Raw genomic sequence first — 15,875 nt, 5'->3', positions numbered from 1 at the left:
CGGGCCATTCTTTGTTGGTACAACTGCCCGTGACAGACCGCAGCCATTCGTTTTACGTCAATTAAGGTCAACTGCTCCAATCGAGTCTTAACCCACTCGCTATATTCAATCTCTGCTTCGACAATGGTCCGGAGCGAAGGAATTTCTACCTCTGCCGGTATCACAGCTTCGGTCCCATAAACCAACAAGTATGGGGTTGCGCCTACTGATGTGCGCATTGTAGTGCGATATCCCAGCAAAGCAAAAGGTAACTGTTCATGCCATTGTCTAGAACTCTGGATTGTCTTCCTCAAAATCTTCTTGATGTTTTTGTTTGCTGCTTCAACAGCGCCATTGGCCTTGGGCCGATAAGGAGTGGAGTTCCTATGCGTTATTTTGAACTGTTCGCATACATCCTCTATCAAGTGACTATTTAGGTTTGCCGCATTATCTGTGATGATAGTTGCAGGAATACCGAAATGACAGATAAGATTTGAATGTACAAAATCCACCACGGCTCTCTTAGTGACCGATTTGAGAGTGACAACTTCGACCCATTTTGTGAAGTAGTCGATAGCGACTAATATAAATCTGTGCCCATTTGAGGCTTTCGGCTCAATCGGACCAATGACGTCCATACCCCAGGCGACAAAAGGCCACGGCGCCGACATAGGATGTAGCTCTATTGGAGGTGCATGAATCAGATCTCCACGTACCTGGAACTGATGACATTTCCGGATGAAACTGAAACAGTCTTTCTCCATGGTTACCCAATAATACCCAGCTCGAAGGATTTTCTTCGCCAGGACATACCCGTTCATATGAGGTCCACACACTCCTGCGTGTACTTCATGCATGATTTTTCCTACCTCTTCAACATCAGCACATCTTAACAAGTTGAGATCCGGGGTTCTTTTATACAATACCTCGCCGCTCAAAAAGAATCCACTCGCATGCCGCCTAATAGTTCTCTTTTGATATCCGATAGCATGTTCGGGGTATTCTTGTGTCTTCAAGAACCTCTTAACATCATGGTACCATGGCTGGGTACTTGGTCCTGCCTCGATTACATTACAGTAACCGTGTCTTTCCCTGATTTAGATTTCCAAGGGATCGATGTGGGCATTGCCTGGGTAAGGTAACATTGAAGCTAAGGTGGCAAGTGTATCGGCTAGTTCATTGTGACACTACGGGATATACCTGAACTCTATTGATTTGAATTGCTTATTGAGATCCTCCACATGCTGCCGGTAAGGAATAATCTTGACATCTCGAGTTTCCCATTCACCCTGGGCTTGCCGGATAATCAGATCATAATCCCCCATAATCAAAAAATCTTCAACATCTTGATCGATTGCCATATTCATGCCCATGATGCAGGCTTCATATTCAGCTGTATTGTTCGTGCAAAAGAAACAAAGCCTAGCTGTAGCCGGATAGTGTTGACCAGTGGGTGAGATCAAGATTGCCCCAATTCCTACACCTTTGGCGTTTACAGCCCCATCAAAGAACATCTTCCAAGCATGAGCGTCTTCCGAGACTACTTCTATGGTGTTTATTACTTCATCTGGAAAATAAGTACTCAATGGTTGGTATTCCTCATCAACCGGGTTCTCAGCCAAATGATCTGCTAGCGCCTGAGCTTTCATTGTCGTGCGAGTGACATAGACTATGTCGAATTCAGTAAGCAAGATTTGCCACTTTGCTAATCTCCCAGTAGGCATCGGTTTCTGGAATATATACTTCAAAGGATCCAACCTGGTTATGAGGTAAGTAGTATGAGCTTGGAGATAATGTCTCAATTTCTGAGCGACCCATGTCAAAGCACAACAAGTTCTTTCCAACAAAGTGTATTTGACTTCATAACCGGTGAACTTCTTGCTTAAGTAATAGATCGTCTGCTCTTTCTTTCAAGTTATGTCATGTTGTCCGAGGACACAATCAAAGGAATTTTCCAAGACCGCCAGATATAAGAACAGGGGTCTCTCTGGCTCTGGCGGGACCAAAACTGGAGGATTTGAAAGATATTCTTTGATCTTGTCAAAAGCCTCTTGACACTCAACCGTCCATTTGATTGCTGCATCCTTCCTTAATAGCTTGAATATGGGCTCACATGTTCTAGTCAGTTGCGCAATGAATCGACTGATATAGTTTAACCTGCCCAACAGACTCATCACGTCTTTCTTCGTTCTTGGAGGAGGTAGATCTCGGATATACTTTATCTTTGTTGGATCTAACTCGATACCGCTCCTGCTTACTATGAAACCCAAAAGCTTGCCCGATGGGACTCAGAAGGTGCACTTAGCCGGATTCAGCTTCAGGTCGTACTTTCTCAGCCTCTCAAAGAATTTCCTCAAGTCTCGTACATGATCGTCCTGAGTCCTGGACTTGACTATCACGTCGTCTACATACACCTCTATCTCTTGATGCATCATATCATGAAAAATGGCAGTCATGGCTCTCATGTAAGTTGCCCCGGCATTCTTTAAACCGAATGGCATAACCCGATAACAGTAAGTACCCCAAGGTGTAGTGAAGGCGATTTTCTCGGCATCTTCTTCATCCATCAACACCTGATGATATCCAGCGTAACAATCTACGAAAGATTGTATCTCATGTTTAGCACAGTTATCAACACGGATGTGGATGTTGGGCAACGGGAAATTGTCTTTGGGACTTGCCCTATTCAAATCTCGATAATCCACACACACCCGAGTTTTTCCATCTTTCTTCGGTACCGGAACTACATTAGCTAACCACATAGTATACTGGACTACCCGAATTACTCCTGTTTTCAGCTGCTTTATGATTTCTTCTTTGATCTTGTCACTGATATCAGTCTTGAACTTCCTCTACTTCTGTTGAACTGGAGGACAATCAGGGTAAATTGGCAATTTATGCACCACTAGATCAACACCTAATCCTGGCATGTCATCGTATGACCAAGCAAACACATCTTTAAATTCAAAGAGGAGTTGGATTATTGCATCTCGCGTTTTCTCATCTGTGTGAATGCTTATTTTGGTTTCTCGGATTTCTTCAGGAGTTCCCAAAATAACCGGTTCAGTGTCATTCAAATTCAGCTTAGGTTTATTCTCAAAGTGTTCCAATTCTCGATTTATTTCCCTAAAAGCCTCTTCTTCGTCATATTCCGGTTCTCGGTTCATTATTTCACAATTAAACAACTCGTTTGGATCTGGGCGTGAAGTCCGCAAACATGTCATATTATTTAAAGCCGCATTATTATAACTGAAAGGAAAAGACAAAAGAAAAATAGCAAAAGTCAGAAAGAATAAAGGAAAAATGATACAATACTGATTTTATTCCTTGGAATTGGGAAGATAACAGGGTTTATAATTCAGGAAGTTAAAACAGGAAACTAAAGAAAAACATCCGAGTTACACCCTGGGATAACTCGTGATGCAGGAAAGGTGGCAGGACAGGTCTACCCGAACTCCTGCCTAACTGGGAACGGTGTGGCCTCCCAATTTTGAAGCTTAGCATTTGGCCCCATGTATAGAACCTCAGCGGTGCTTGTGCCTACTCCCAGCTGAACCATGTGAGCTTCATAAAGCATTTCTCTCATTGCTCCACATATTTCTTCAATATCTTCAGCCGTAAAGGCCTCGTCATCTTCTTCTTCAATGTACTTTGGTCTGACGAAAGTTTCGTACAAATGTGGAAATGGTCGAGGCAACTTCCATCCCTCATTTTTTCTCTTCTATGCTCAATCTTCATCTTTTGGAGTAGGTTGGAAGCCTATCCCAAAGAGTTTCTTAGTGGAAGGCAAGGTGATAGGTTCAGTTATTCCTTGCAGTGATTTTCCAAACCCTTTTCCCGGTTTGAATCCCTGTCGGACCATTTCTTTATCAACCATGATTGAAGCGTTGGACAATAAAGGTTGGGGACAAGGGCTCTCTTCTTTATACTGCTCCGCCAGCACAACTTCAAAAACCTGATAAACTGTGTGCTCACTCCCTTCTCTTGCTTCAAGACATGGGGTGGATAGGTCCCGATAAATAGACTGTTCGTCTTCTTCGTGGACCACAATTTCCCAATCTTCATCTTCGAACTTCACCATTTGGTGGAGAGTGGAGGGTACAACCCCCGCAGCATGAATCCAAGGTCTTTCGAATGTGTCCATATCCAGTACCTGGAAGGTTACTTCGAACTCCACCGACCCGATAGTCAATATCATGTCTATTTCTTCGAGGGTATCCCTCTTGATACCATCAAAATCTATTACATAGACATTATTGGGGTGAATCCTTCCAGTCCCAATTTCCATTCTTTGCAGCGTGGAGAGCGGGCAAGTGTCAATACCCGAACCCCCATCCAACATTAATCGCTTGACGTAGTAGTCTTCACACTTGACTGTCAGATGTAAAGCCTTGTTATGAGCTGCTCCCTCCGGAGGCAAATCGTTCTTGCTAAAATAAACTTGATTAACCGCAAATAACCTTTCCGTTATTCTCTCAAGTTGTTCAACTGAAGTCTCAGCCGGCACATATGCTTCATTCAAGGATTTGCGCAGGATCTTCTGATGTTCGGCGGACCTCATTAGCAAAGATAGCATAGACACTTGTTCAGGGTATTTGCGCAACTGATCCACCACTTCATAGTCAAGCATATTCATCTTCTGGAAGAAAGCCTCTGCTTCTTCACCGCTTACAGGCTTCTTGGGTGGGAAGCGCTTCCGTGTGGCATTGTTCACTTCTTGAATGTCTGAATATTTTCCAGCAGAAGTATTTTCTGGAAGTTCCCCCGTGATTTCCTTCCCTTTGTATGTAACCAATGTTTGTTGATAATTCTACGGTACCGTAGACGGGTCTGTCATTGGCCTCTGTGGCACGCGTCTGATAACTACTGGCTCATTCATCCAAGGCGGTTTAATCGTCCCTCGGACCACATAGGCCCCTTTCGACACGTACATCGGTATTGCCCTTTTTATTTTGAATCTCTGTGGCTTCTCTGATCGACCTCGTGGAATATAGAGAACCTCATTCTTCGAAGGCACCATCTTCTCTGTCTTTGTCTCTACCTTCTTTTCGAGTTCAGTCTTGTTAGTATCAGTCTTCTTTTCCCCTTTCTCTTGCTTCGGGGCTACTTTAGGCTTTCTCTCTGCATCGACAATGGCGATTATAGCTTTCAGGGCAGGATCAAACTCCTTTTCCTCACAGATCATCCCAATCAATGGCCCATTATTGTGAGCGGGCAACGGATTGTTGGTCACATTTGGGACCTCCTCGTCCCTTAATACTATCTTTCCCTGTTCTATTAAGTTCTCTACCACCCTTCTTAAAGTCCAAAAATCATTGGTATCATGCCCTTCTGCTCCCGAATGATAAGTACACCTGACACCGGCTTTGTAAGCAGGTGATGCTGGATTGTGCCTTGTCTGAGGGACTGGTTGCAGGAAACCCATCTGGACTAGTTTTGGGAATATGGTAGAATACGGTTTACCAATGTGTGTGAAAGTTTGTCTTCTGGGTGGTTCTTGAGGACGGAAATTATTTTGGGGTAGTTGTGGATTATAGTGGTTTCGGTAAGGACGCTGATTTCTAGGAGGTGGAGCTTGGCTCCGATTGGCTTGTTGCGGTGGCCGGACATAAGGCTGAGTATTCATGACCGAGTATGGCTGAGGAGTATAGGCCAGATCTTGGTGAGGGTAATAGTGTTGCGGGGTCCTCTCTGAGAAAAGGGGTCCGGGAGTATAGTTTCTCCTTGTACCCGACGATGCCGTGAACGTTTCTTCCCTTTTCTTTCCCTTTGCTATTCCTCCAGACCCACCCTGAATGGCTTGGGAGGTAGCTCTGATAGCAGATTGGCTTAGAATTCGACCCGTTTTTAGCCCATTTTCTACCATTTCTCCGATCTTAATTGCTTCTGCGAAAGGTTTCCCCATGGCCGACATCATGTTTTGGAAGTAATCTGATTCTTGAGCTTGGAGGAAAGTAGTGACCATTTCTATTTCATCCATGGGAGGTTTTACTCTTGATGCCTGCTCGCGCCATTTAATAGTGTATTCTCTGAAGCTTTCTGAGGGTTTCTTCTTCAAGTTTGAAAAAAGAATTCATGTCTGGCGCGATGTTAATATTATACTGAAACTGCCTTACAAAATATCTAGCAAGATCGTTCCAAATGTGCCATCGAGATATGTCCTGATCCATATACCATTCTGAGGCTATGCCCACCAAGCTTTCTCCGAAGTATGCCATCAACAATTCTTCTTTGCCGCCAGCCCCACGCAATTGGTTGCAATACCTTTTGAGGTGAGCAATGGGATCGCCATGCCCATCATATTTCTCAAACTTCGGTGTTTTGAACCCTACGGAAAGATGCACGTGAGGGAACATGCACAGATCAGTATAGAAAACACTCTTCTGCCCGCTTAAACCTTGCATATTTTTTAAACTCTGCTCGAGGCTCCTCATTCTTTTTGCCATTTCATCTTGTTCAAGAGCTTTGGGATTTTGGTCTTGCCCAGGCGTAAGCTCGTATTGAGGCTGCTGAGGGTGAGTGCTGGTGGTAAACCGAGTTGGTTCCAACGAGAAGGATGGTGCTTGAAATGTGAATGAGGAAGAGTCAAAATTAGGCCTGTGTGTAGCGGGTTTTGCCACGATTGGACAGGGTGGTGCAGTGAATATGTTTGTAGCCACATCTGTCGTTGACATCCGGGGATAAGAATCAGAGGGTGATCCAGCGGAGTGGGATGAAATGGTAGGGTACCCGAATGGGGTAGTTGGATAACTTATGGGGACGTTGGAAGTCTCACTTGTCCTAGAGAACAACTCGGGGAATCCAGGGATTACACTCGGCGGTTCTTTTTCATTGTTCCAGTCATCCAACATTTCCAACATGCGAAGCCGCAAGATTCTATTTTCTTCAGCAGTTGCTGATTCAAAAGTTGGGATGGCCGAGATTGAACTCTCTTCGGAGACAGGAATTGTTGGCAAAGGAATTTCTGAAGACATCTCTACACTTCCCTTTGATCTCGTGAAGTAAGTGTGAATACTTCCTCTCGACTTAGTGACGGGCAGCTGAACACTTCCTTTCGACCTCGTAAAGTATAAATGTGAGGCCAGACCTCCACCAAACAAAACCACCTTTCTAAAAAACTGGACTTAGCAGCAAGCAAACGGTTAGTTTGAAATAAATGACAGACAGGTAATCTCACGTTGGGGTGTGATGCACCTATACAGTTAAGTGAATTTCTACATGTTTGCATCGATGACATGCGTCATTCCGGCTTCTCTTTATGCTCCCCTTTATTTATTATTTTTTTTTATTATATATTTTTATTATTATTTGAAGTTAAAAATGTGACCGGATCCGATGAGGATTGTCTACGTATCACGATGCCGCGTGAATCAGATCATTACATAGTTCAAGACAAACAAGTGTAAAAATAAAGAAATATTTTTTTTATATTACTAAAACAGTCTATTACAAACTAACATTTTTGAAAAAGGGAGAATAACAGACTTGAAGTAAATACAAACTCAACAACTACTGATACACCCTGATGCGAAAAGACAGACAAAAGACGCCAAAATGGAAAATACAGACTCGACCTATAAATACATTAAAGCATTAAAAATTGGCGCCCATGGGGCATCGTTCGGCCTCGCCGTGGGCTTAGGTGCGAGGTCCCTTTCAAGTTGTTCCAGCTTATACATGGTTTGCTAGACATAAATCATCATTGCCGAGAAGAAGGTAGTGCGGGTCATATCTTCGCATCGTAGACACCTCCTAATGATGGCGTGGGCAATGGTCTTAATCTTATCCCTGGTTTGCCTCTTTTCTATGAGTAGGCGCTCTGTTTGATCATTACGGGCCTTCAAAACCCGAGAATCCTGGAGATGTTGATTCTGCCACTGCTGGATTTCTACTTCCATTTGGGCCAGTAAATCATAGCAACGTCTATTTTCAGCTTCAAAGGTTCGGGCTTGCTCAAACACTCTGTCCTCAAGAATGGCCACCTTTCTCTTCAAATTGGCAATGGTTTGCTTGTGGTCCCTTTTCAACTGCTGCAGGTACCGGTTGCGCTCTTCTGTTCTTTTTGCCCAATGTGTCTCGAGTCCTGCTATGGTATTCTCAAGATTCTCCGACTCACTCCGGCACTCACCAATTTCCATTTTTAAACCTTTTATCAGTCGTTCATCTGACCGGCTCCTTTGTTGGTTATCAGCGGCTATCCTTATCTGCTGGATTTGGGCCCTGAGCGTCTCGTTTTCCTGGGTTAACCTGTTCTTTTCTCCTAGATCAGTAGCAACTTGCATGTTGTGCTCATATTTTAGACCTTTAATTTGTTGTTTCAGCTTGCTCATTTCAAACCGATAGCCTTTTTCTTTTGCTAACCAATCTCATTGCTCCTGTGATGACTCGGCAAAATTCAGGATATGGGGTCTTTTAGCCGGCCTTTTGTGCTCAAGTTCTCTTCTGTACCACACAAGGTACCCTGGTGCTACTTCACCTTTGGCCCGATCCTGCATGCAAGTATCTACTTTTAAACATTGGCATTCATTCCAGATCTGGCAGACTTTTGCTTCAGGAAATTGTCCGTCAGGGCTAATCTCAATTGCTTGAGCACTAAGATCTTCCTCGTGTGGCACTATCTGGCATCTCCCAAGTTGTCTCAAAACTCGATAGGGCGCGTAAGGCTGAATGCTCTTAAGTCCCATTAATAGAAAGTGGGTCCTAGCGGTCGGCATATATATGACCTCATCAACAGGCAACCATCCCAGTGTCCATTGTATTTGGCTGGCGGTGAGGGTTCGAAAGAATGACGTCCATGCCATAACTCCCTCGGGTAGACTGACCTCCTTGATTCTCGTGTAAAACTCTTCTATGCAAGTCTTCTTCGAGGAACCATAACTCAAAACCTCGGAATGGTGGAAAAGATGTTCAGTCATCCATATTTGTAGCAGCAAATTACACCCCTCAAAAAAATTCCCTCTGGCTTTGCAGGCTGTGAGAGCTCGAAAGATATCAGATACTACCATAGGCGCGAGAGTGCTTTCATTTTGAGTGAGCAAAGTACTGACGACCCCGGATATTTTCAGATCAATGTTTCCGTCTTTCCTCGGAAACACCAAAAGGCCCAAAAATGTTATCATGAAAACCACTCGTCTATGCTCATCCCACTTCTGACGGTTACCTTTGCTGCATAGCTTGTTAACCGGATTGTTGAACCCTCCTATATGACCATATCTGTCGTATATGAAGCGCGAACTACAGAAACCTGCGGCTAAATCTGGGTTATGGATCGTCCTGGGTATCTTTAATGAATCTAGAAAACGATGCACAGTGAAAGCTCTTGGGGCAACCAAGTATTTTTGCCTTAATGGAACTTCAGCATTTCCGATGTACCTGGCTATTTCCTCTAGAGTCGGGGTGAGTTCAAAATCGGAGAAGTGGAAGACATTGTGTGCCGGGTCCCAATAGGTGACCAAAGCTTTTATGATATCTCCCCGAGGCTGGATTTCCAATAAACCCGTGAGACCTTTATGATATTTCTTGACCTCATCTTGCCCTTCACTACCTAGATCATCCCACCATAGCCGCAACTTGACAGGGACTTTAGCCATTATCGAAAAGTGTTCATTTTGCATTATGCTCATCCTGCACATTTATAAAGGTGATTTAAGTAAAAGATTATTTGACTCAAAGATGATTTGACTATGTTTTAGAAAGAAAGATCCGATTTTCAAACACGGTCTTTCAGCACTTCGGGGATGAAGATTTTAAGGCTGTGAGGGTCAACCAATCAAAAACTCTAAAGGATGATCGAAAGTGGCCATTTATGCAAAGTCAGCCTTTCGTCGTCCCTTTCGGGAATATTTGGCTATTTTTGACAAAACAGCATCGCTCGATTTATTTATGACCCCTTTTTTTCAAAATAGTAGCCCGACATTGGGAGCACGCCCTCACAGAGCCTCGGGGACGAGGATTCTAAGGCTGTTGGGCAAATTGGTCAAAATTCAGAAAATGATTAAAAGCGACCGTTTATGCAAAGTCAGCCATCCGGCGCGTCCCTTCCGGGAACATTCAGCTACATTTGACAAAAGAGACATCACCCAACTCATTTATGATGAAATTAAAATTCTGACATTTTGGCTATTTCTGAAAAAGGGGAGGTTGGACCCGATGAGGGTTGCATACGTATCTCACACCCTGTGAGAATCAAACCGGCGTAGTTCGGGCCGATAAAACTAACTATTTTCGGAAAAAGACTCTTTTTTTTTTTGACAAACACCATTTTTGGAAATACTCTTTGTGTACTTAGACAAACTATTTAAAAAATGAAACTTTTCTCTTTTTTTTTTACTTTTTTTTTCTATTTTCTTGACCAATAAACAACCATTTTTTTTAACAAATTCCTTTTTTTCATTTTTTCTAAAAATTTGGCTGAGTTTCGACACTATTTTGATATTGGTTATTTTTCTAAAACAGATAATCAACTCTTTGTACTCTATTTCTCTCCCTTTTTTTTTAATTTTCCAAATACTCCAAAGCCGGTCAGCTTGTAAGTCCGAAACAAATAAATGCACAGAAAACAAGTAGGATGCATCAGGATGGTCTTTTCATTTTGGTACATTTGTCCTAGACAGACCCAACCCCTGTGTTGGGCCTCCAAAGTCAAATGCACATGATGCAAGCAAACGTTCCTACTAGGGATCCGGCATGAAGCTGAGTTATTCTAGGTTCGTAACCTGGGTATTTGCTCTAGACTGTGTACCCGAGCGGACAACTCGAGTCGAGGAGGAGGCTACGTACCGGGGACCCACGAGATCGTCCGGCTTTGTAACTTGTCCGGCCTCTTTCTTATTTCAGGATATGACACTAACAGAATAGGGAGTCTCGACCAGCAAGCACATCCCCGATGATGAGGGAGGAGGGTTTCGGCACAGTTTATATACAGTTCAGATAATATCAAAGCGGTAAGAGCAACATTTAGCACATTAGGCTCAACAAGTAAAAATCAGATAACAGATAAAGCCAAATATAACAATTCATCTAAGATCGAATTCTGAACCCTAAACCAGAGATTCTGGGTTCGTTCCCCAGCAGAGTCGCCAGAGCTGTCACACCTCCTTTTTGCGCGCCTACCCCGAGGGATAAATGCATGAGGGAGTTTCTCCAATTTAAGTGACAATATTTGAAATGGGATTATTTATTCAATTCAGACTCGCCACTTGGGAAAGGTTTGGCTTTTGGTGTCCCAAGTCACCGGTTTATCTCGAATCCCAAATCGAGGAAATTTTCGACTTTCCAAATGAAGTCTGCGAACCAGAAATTCTGAGTAAGGAATTCTGTTGACCCGAGGGAAGGTATTAGGCACCCCCGGATCCCGTGGTTCTAGCACGGTAGCTTAAATTGTTGTAATGGCTAAATGTCTGATTTTAATATATGTTATAACTTATGTGCTTTTATTAAACTTTAAACCGCTTTTATTATTTTTAATAGAATTGCAACGTCGTGAAAACACGTCTCAAACCACGTTGCAATCAATGCACCCGTGGTTGTTGACACATTTAGACTCCGTTGAGATTTGAATTTGGGTCACATAAACGTGCACCCGAGTTTAAGAAGGTAATATTATTAAATGACGGTCCTAAGGTGACTAGTGTATTATCATCTTTGTGAGAGGCCATGGAATTCGCTAAATGGCACGTCCCGAGGTCTAAAATATTTTTAACTTGATTAAGAGGGCCATGCAATGTAAGATTTTGTTTAGCGCGACTCAACTCATTTTTATTTTTAAAAGGGCAACTTAACAACTACAATTTTCTATTATGTATTGTCTCCAAAAGAAGAGGAGACCCTAATTAACTTAACGTTTCCAATCAGTTAAACATTTGAACACGTTTGGGCTTCAGAAACCAATCCAAAAGAGACGGTATCTAGTTTGACGTTAAGTTGGCCAAAACACAAGCCTTTGCCTAGGCCTGAATGTGAAATGAATCACGCCCGGATCTGTGCCATGCCTTAAAAAATGCCCAGGCCCACTTAAAATGTTAGAGCAGGCCCAAACTAATCCATCTTAACCAAATTTCATAGCTACTGGGGCACATTAGTACTGTACTCCATGACCCTTTATAACAATAAAACGATGCAACCACATTCCAAATCAACAAGTACTGTGTATTAAATTCAAATTCCCATATTCAAATTAATGGATTGCTATATTACTTCAGAAGCCACGGTTGAACTAAAGTAATTACTAACTGAGTTAAAATATTGAATTTAGACAATCAACCTTGATGAATTAAACACTATTTCATTTATTGACCTAAGTTTACCATTTCCTATGCATTTCAACATTTAGGTCTAAACTAATGCTATTTTATTATCAATTAATTACGCGAATCACAACCATTACGCGACTACGATTACAAACCGGCGACAAACAGCTCAAATGTCAAACTCAGATGCCTATTTTTTGCTTTTAGAACTAGATTACTAAAGTTAATCCAAATTTATCACACTCCCTGTCTTAACACTAAACTAATACAAGCATTTAACTAAGGTAGACTAAACTAATGCCTAAATAGCCAAAAGTCCACAGTCTATTATAGTCTAAATCTATTACAAACAAGCATCATACAATGTGAAACAACTGAAATTTGCAATAAAACTAGGTGACAACTTTATTTCATTCCATCAACTTGAGTTCTACATCAGCTTGGAACCAGAAAGTGTACCTGGAAGAGTATTGGAAATTCAGAAAATGGAGTATCAGCAGCAGCAATGAGCAAGCAACGCAGCAGTTTCAACCACGCAGATATACCAGAAACACACTCAAACGAAACTCGAAATGATTTGTAAGACTCGATAGCAACAATCAACGCCCCAAAAGACCCCACTGAATTTGAATTAAACCAAAACTAGACCAGTAGATCGCAGAAGAAGTTCCAGCAAATTGGAATCAAGCTAGAAAATCAACATCAATTATTGAAACTCGACACTGAACCAAAATTCAAACGGAATAGTGTTTTTTATTGCTTTGGTTGTCGGCTATTTTTTTTAACCCTCTCTTAACTTTCAAAATGCTATGTCAACTCTATCTGTGTTTTCCTCCAATTCTCTCTACACTCTCCTCCTTTTTTTCTGTTTTCTTTGTCTCTTTTTATATGCCTATTAGAAGAGAAGAACCTCCTTCTTCAAAGACAGGCTGCCTTGGCTTAAAATAACTCCTCATGGTTGTCATTTCCACTTAGGATTTTCTAGGCATGGAGTTTTTCCTATTTTTAATCTTCCTAAGTTCAAAAATGTAGTGAATATCCTACTGTACAGCAGGTTTCACTACCATTCTCATGTGCATTTTCAGCTTTTTATCATTAAACCCATGTTGTTACTGATTTCCAACTACTAAAGGCACTTAACATATTATCACTCCCACTATTGATCAATTAATTTCATTAGTTTAATTAATATTTTAGTACCCTACTGTCAGCCCACTAACACTTAAATATTTCAAAACTTTTAAACTCCATAATACCCCTGAAAACTCCTATGATTTATCGTATTACCCTTAAGCATAGAAGTCTGAAGTTATAGCCTATATAAGCTTACTCCTAAGACTGGTTTCAGGTTAAACTTACAGTTCTACAACTATATCCAATTCATTCATTCATTGATTCAAACTCAGTCAAACAGGGGAGTTAATCCAATGGCATGAGTTGGTCATATTGGGAACCAATCTTGACCAACTCAAAGCCAAAAGGATCAAGCAGGCAAAGATCAAAACGATACTGAAACCAACATATTGATACGAGTTTTCCTTAACATAGAGAAGAAGAATCATGCTAGAAATTCTACTGGAATGAGCAGACTCATGTTTTTTCTAGTTTTTCAAGTGAGTTTAGTTGACGACACTTACTTAATTGACCATATGAGCTACAACAAATAGCTAACAAATAATAACAAAAGATATGAAGCAGGTCACCAGATGGCTTTCAGTGACTTTAGATGCAACAGGGGATTTTAACACGAACTTAACTATCCTATGATTCTAAACAGGTTGGACACATAATTCACTGTAAGTACAAGTAACAAACAATCAGAAGAAAAATGACTAAATAAAAGGTCTTATGAAGACGCACAGAATTGAAAGAAAATAACAAAAAAAAAAAATCAAACAAATTAACTAAACATGCAAGCAAATACAAGTAGAACACAAACAAGAATAGAAGGAAAAGAAACTTATCTCGGAAGATTAAGAACAAAACGAACCAGGCTCGAACTGTACTCGACCTCTTTTGAGGTCGAATGGACTTTAATCGAAGTGTCCTCAACTGAAAACAACTCGATTAAGGTCTATTAGACCCCAACCTTTCATTAATTTGGTCAGAACCCCCATGGTGTTGTGTTCTAGGGTTTACACAGTCGATCTGGGGCTTGAAGCTCTCTGGTTAGATTCGAACCAAACCAGGCTTGGTTTGGTTATGAGGAAGGTCAGGGGAGTCACTGGTACGAATTTGGGGTGGATTGGCATGGGCTGAGGTTTGGCTCGAATCTTCAAATGAAGATTCGAGATGATGTAGGTTGATTCGAGACAAGGGAGCAACATATTTGGAACGGGGGTGGTCAGACGGCTTAGGGGTGTTAGTTTGGTGACCGGTGTTGTTGATGCCGCCGGGTTTCAGGCGACGGGGTAAGGTGGCGGCGCTAGGGTTTCATGGGGTCGTCTGGTTCGTTGAGAGAGACGAAGAGAGGGTGGGTAGCTTAGGGGGTGTGGGGCGCGTTTGAAAACATATATAGTGGGTGGAGGTTTGATCCAGGTCGTTGGATCAAGAATGATCAACGGCCAAGATCTTTCACTTGGGTGAAACGACGTCGTGTGATTTAAGTGAGACCGGGTCGGTCTCTGGGCTTAAGTGGGTCGGGTATCAGGGAGAGCCTGGAGCCGTTGGATTGGATGGGATGAACGACTCTGATTGGTCATGCCTAAACGGCGTCGTTTGGATTAATGAGAGAGCTGAACTGGACCGTTGGATCTGTTTGACCAACGGTCCAGATGGAAGGTGCCAAGACGGCGTCGTTCCTTGTGTCTGAGGGACGGACTGGATCAATGTGTTTTGGGCCTGATTTTCCTTGGGTTTAAAATGAGCCTAGGTCCGAATTTTTTTCTCAATTTTTGCACTCTTTTCTTTTCCTTCTTTAATTTCTAATTAAAAAACACAATTTCTAATTAAATTGTAAAATCAAAAATAAACTACACAAATATTAATTAACACTTACAACAATCAACACACAAATTAAAATATTTGATTAAAACAAAATCACACAATGACGACAAATAAAAGAAAAATAAATATTTTTGCGATTTTCCTTTTAGAACCAAACTATGATTTGATTAATTCCTAAATGCACAATTAAATCCTAAATATGCATGCAACATGTATTTCTTATATTTTATGATTAATTACAACAAAGTAAACATTTACGGACAAAAATAATTATCAAAAATGTCACGCAAATTCTCAAAATTGTACTCGAAAGTAACTTGTTTTATTTTTGATTTTTTTTGGAGTAATTTCCGTGAAGCAAAAATCACGTGCTAACAACCGTAATATTATTGGTTCAAATATACCCTCTTCTGTTAAGTTTATCCAAAGTGAATATCTAATCATATGTGACACTGATATTTGATGAAGTGGAAGTCACATGGCATGCCACCTCATGGCCCCTAATTCATATATAAAAGACTAAAATTTGAAATACAACATTTTTCATCATAGCGATAATGGTGGCAATAGTGATGGAGGGGAAGGAAATTTTAGTGGTGCCAAAACAAATAGAGGAGGTGGTTAAAAAATAGTGTCATGTAGGATTGAATATTCACTTTAAACAAACTTAACAAAAAAGGAATATAGTTGAACCAACAATAT

At 41.5% G+C, this 15,875-nt stretch overlaps 1 protein-coding gene across 1 annotated transcript; it reads right to left on the bottom strand.

The window, feature by feature from the left end:
- Positions 1-3,706: 3,706 nt before the first annotated feature.
- LOC138883966 (uncharacterized) lies at positions 3,707-5,944 on the bottom strand. Its single transcript, XM_070164694.1, has 2 exons — positions 4,847-5,944; positions 3,707-4,753 (listed from the first exon to the last, which is right to left on the bottom strand). Exons 1-2 carry the CDS (start codon positions 5,942-5,944, stop codon positions 3,707-3,709), a joined length of 2,145 nt encoding a protein of 714 aa, XP_070020795.1.
- Between the last annotated feature and the right edge of the window lie 9,931 nt (positions 5,945-15,875).

Source organism: Nicotiana sylvestris, chromosome 12 (assembly GCF_000393655.2).
Source record: "Nicotiana sylvestris chromosome 12, ASM39365v2, whole genome shotgun sequence".
NCBI lineage: Eukaryota > Viridiplantae > Streptophyta > Magnoliopsida > Solanales > Solanaceae > Nicotiana > Nicotiana sylvestris.
Note: the sequence above shows the minus strand (reverse complement) of the source record. Positions and strands in the feature narration are given on the sequence as shown.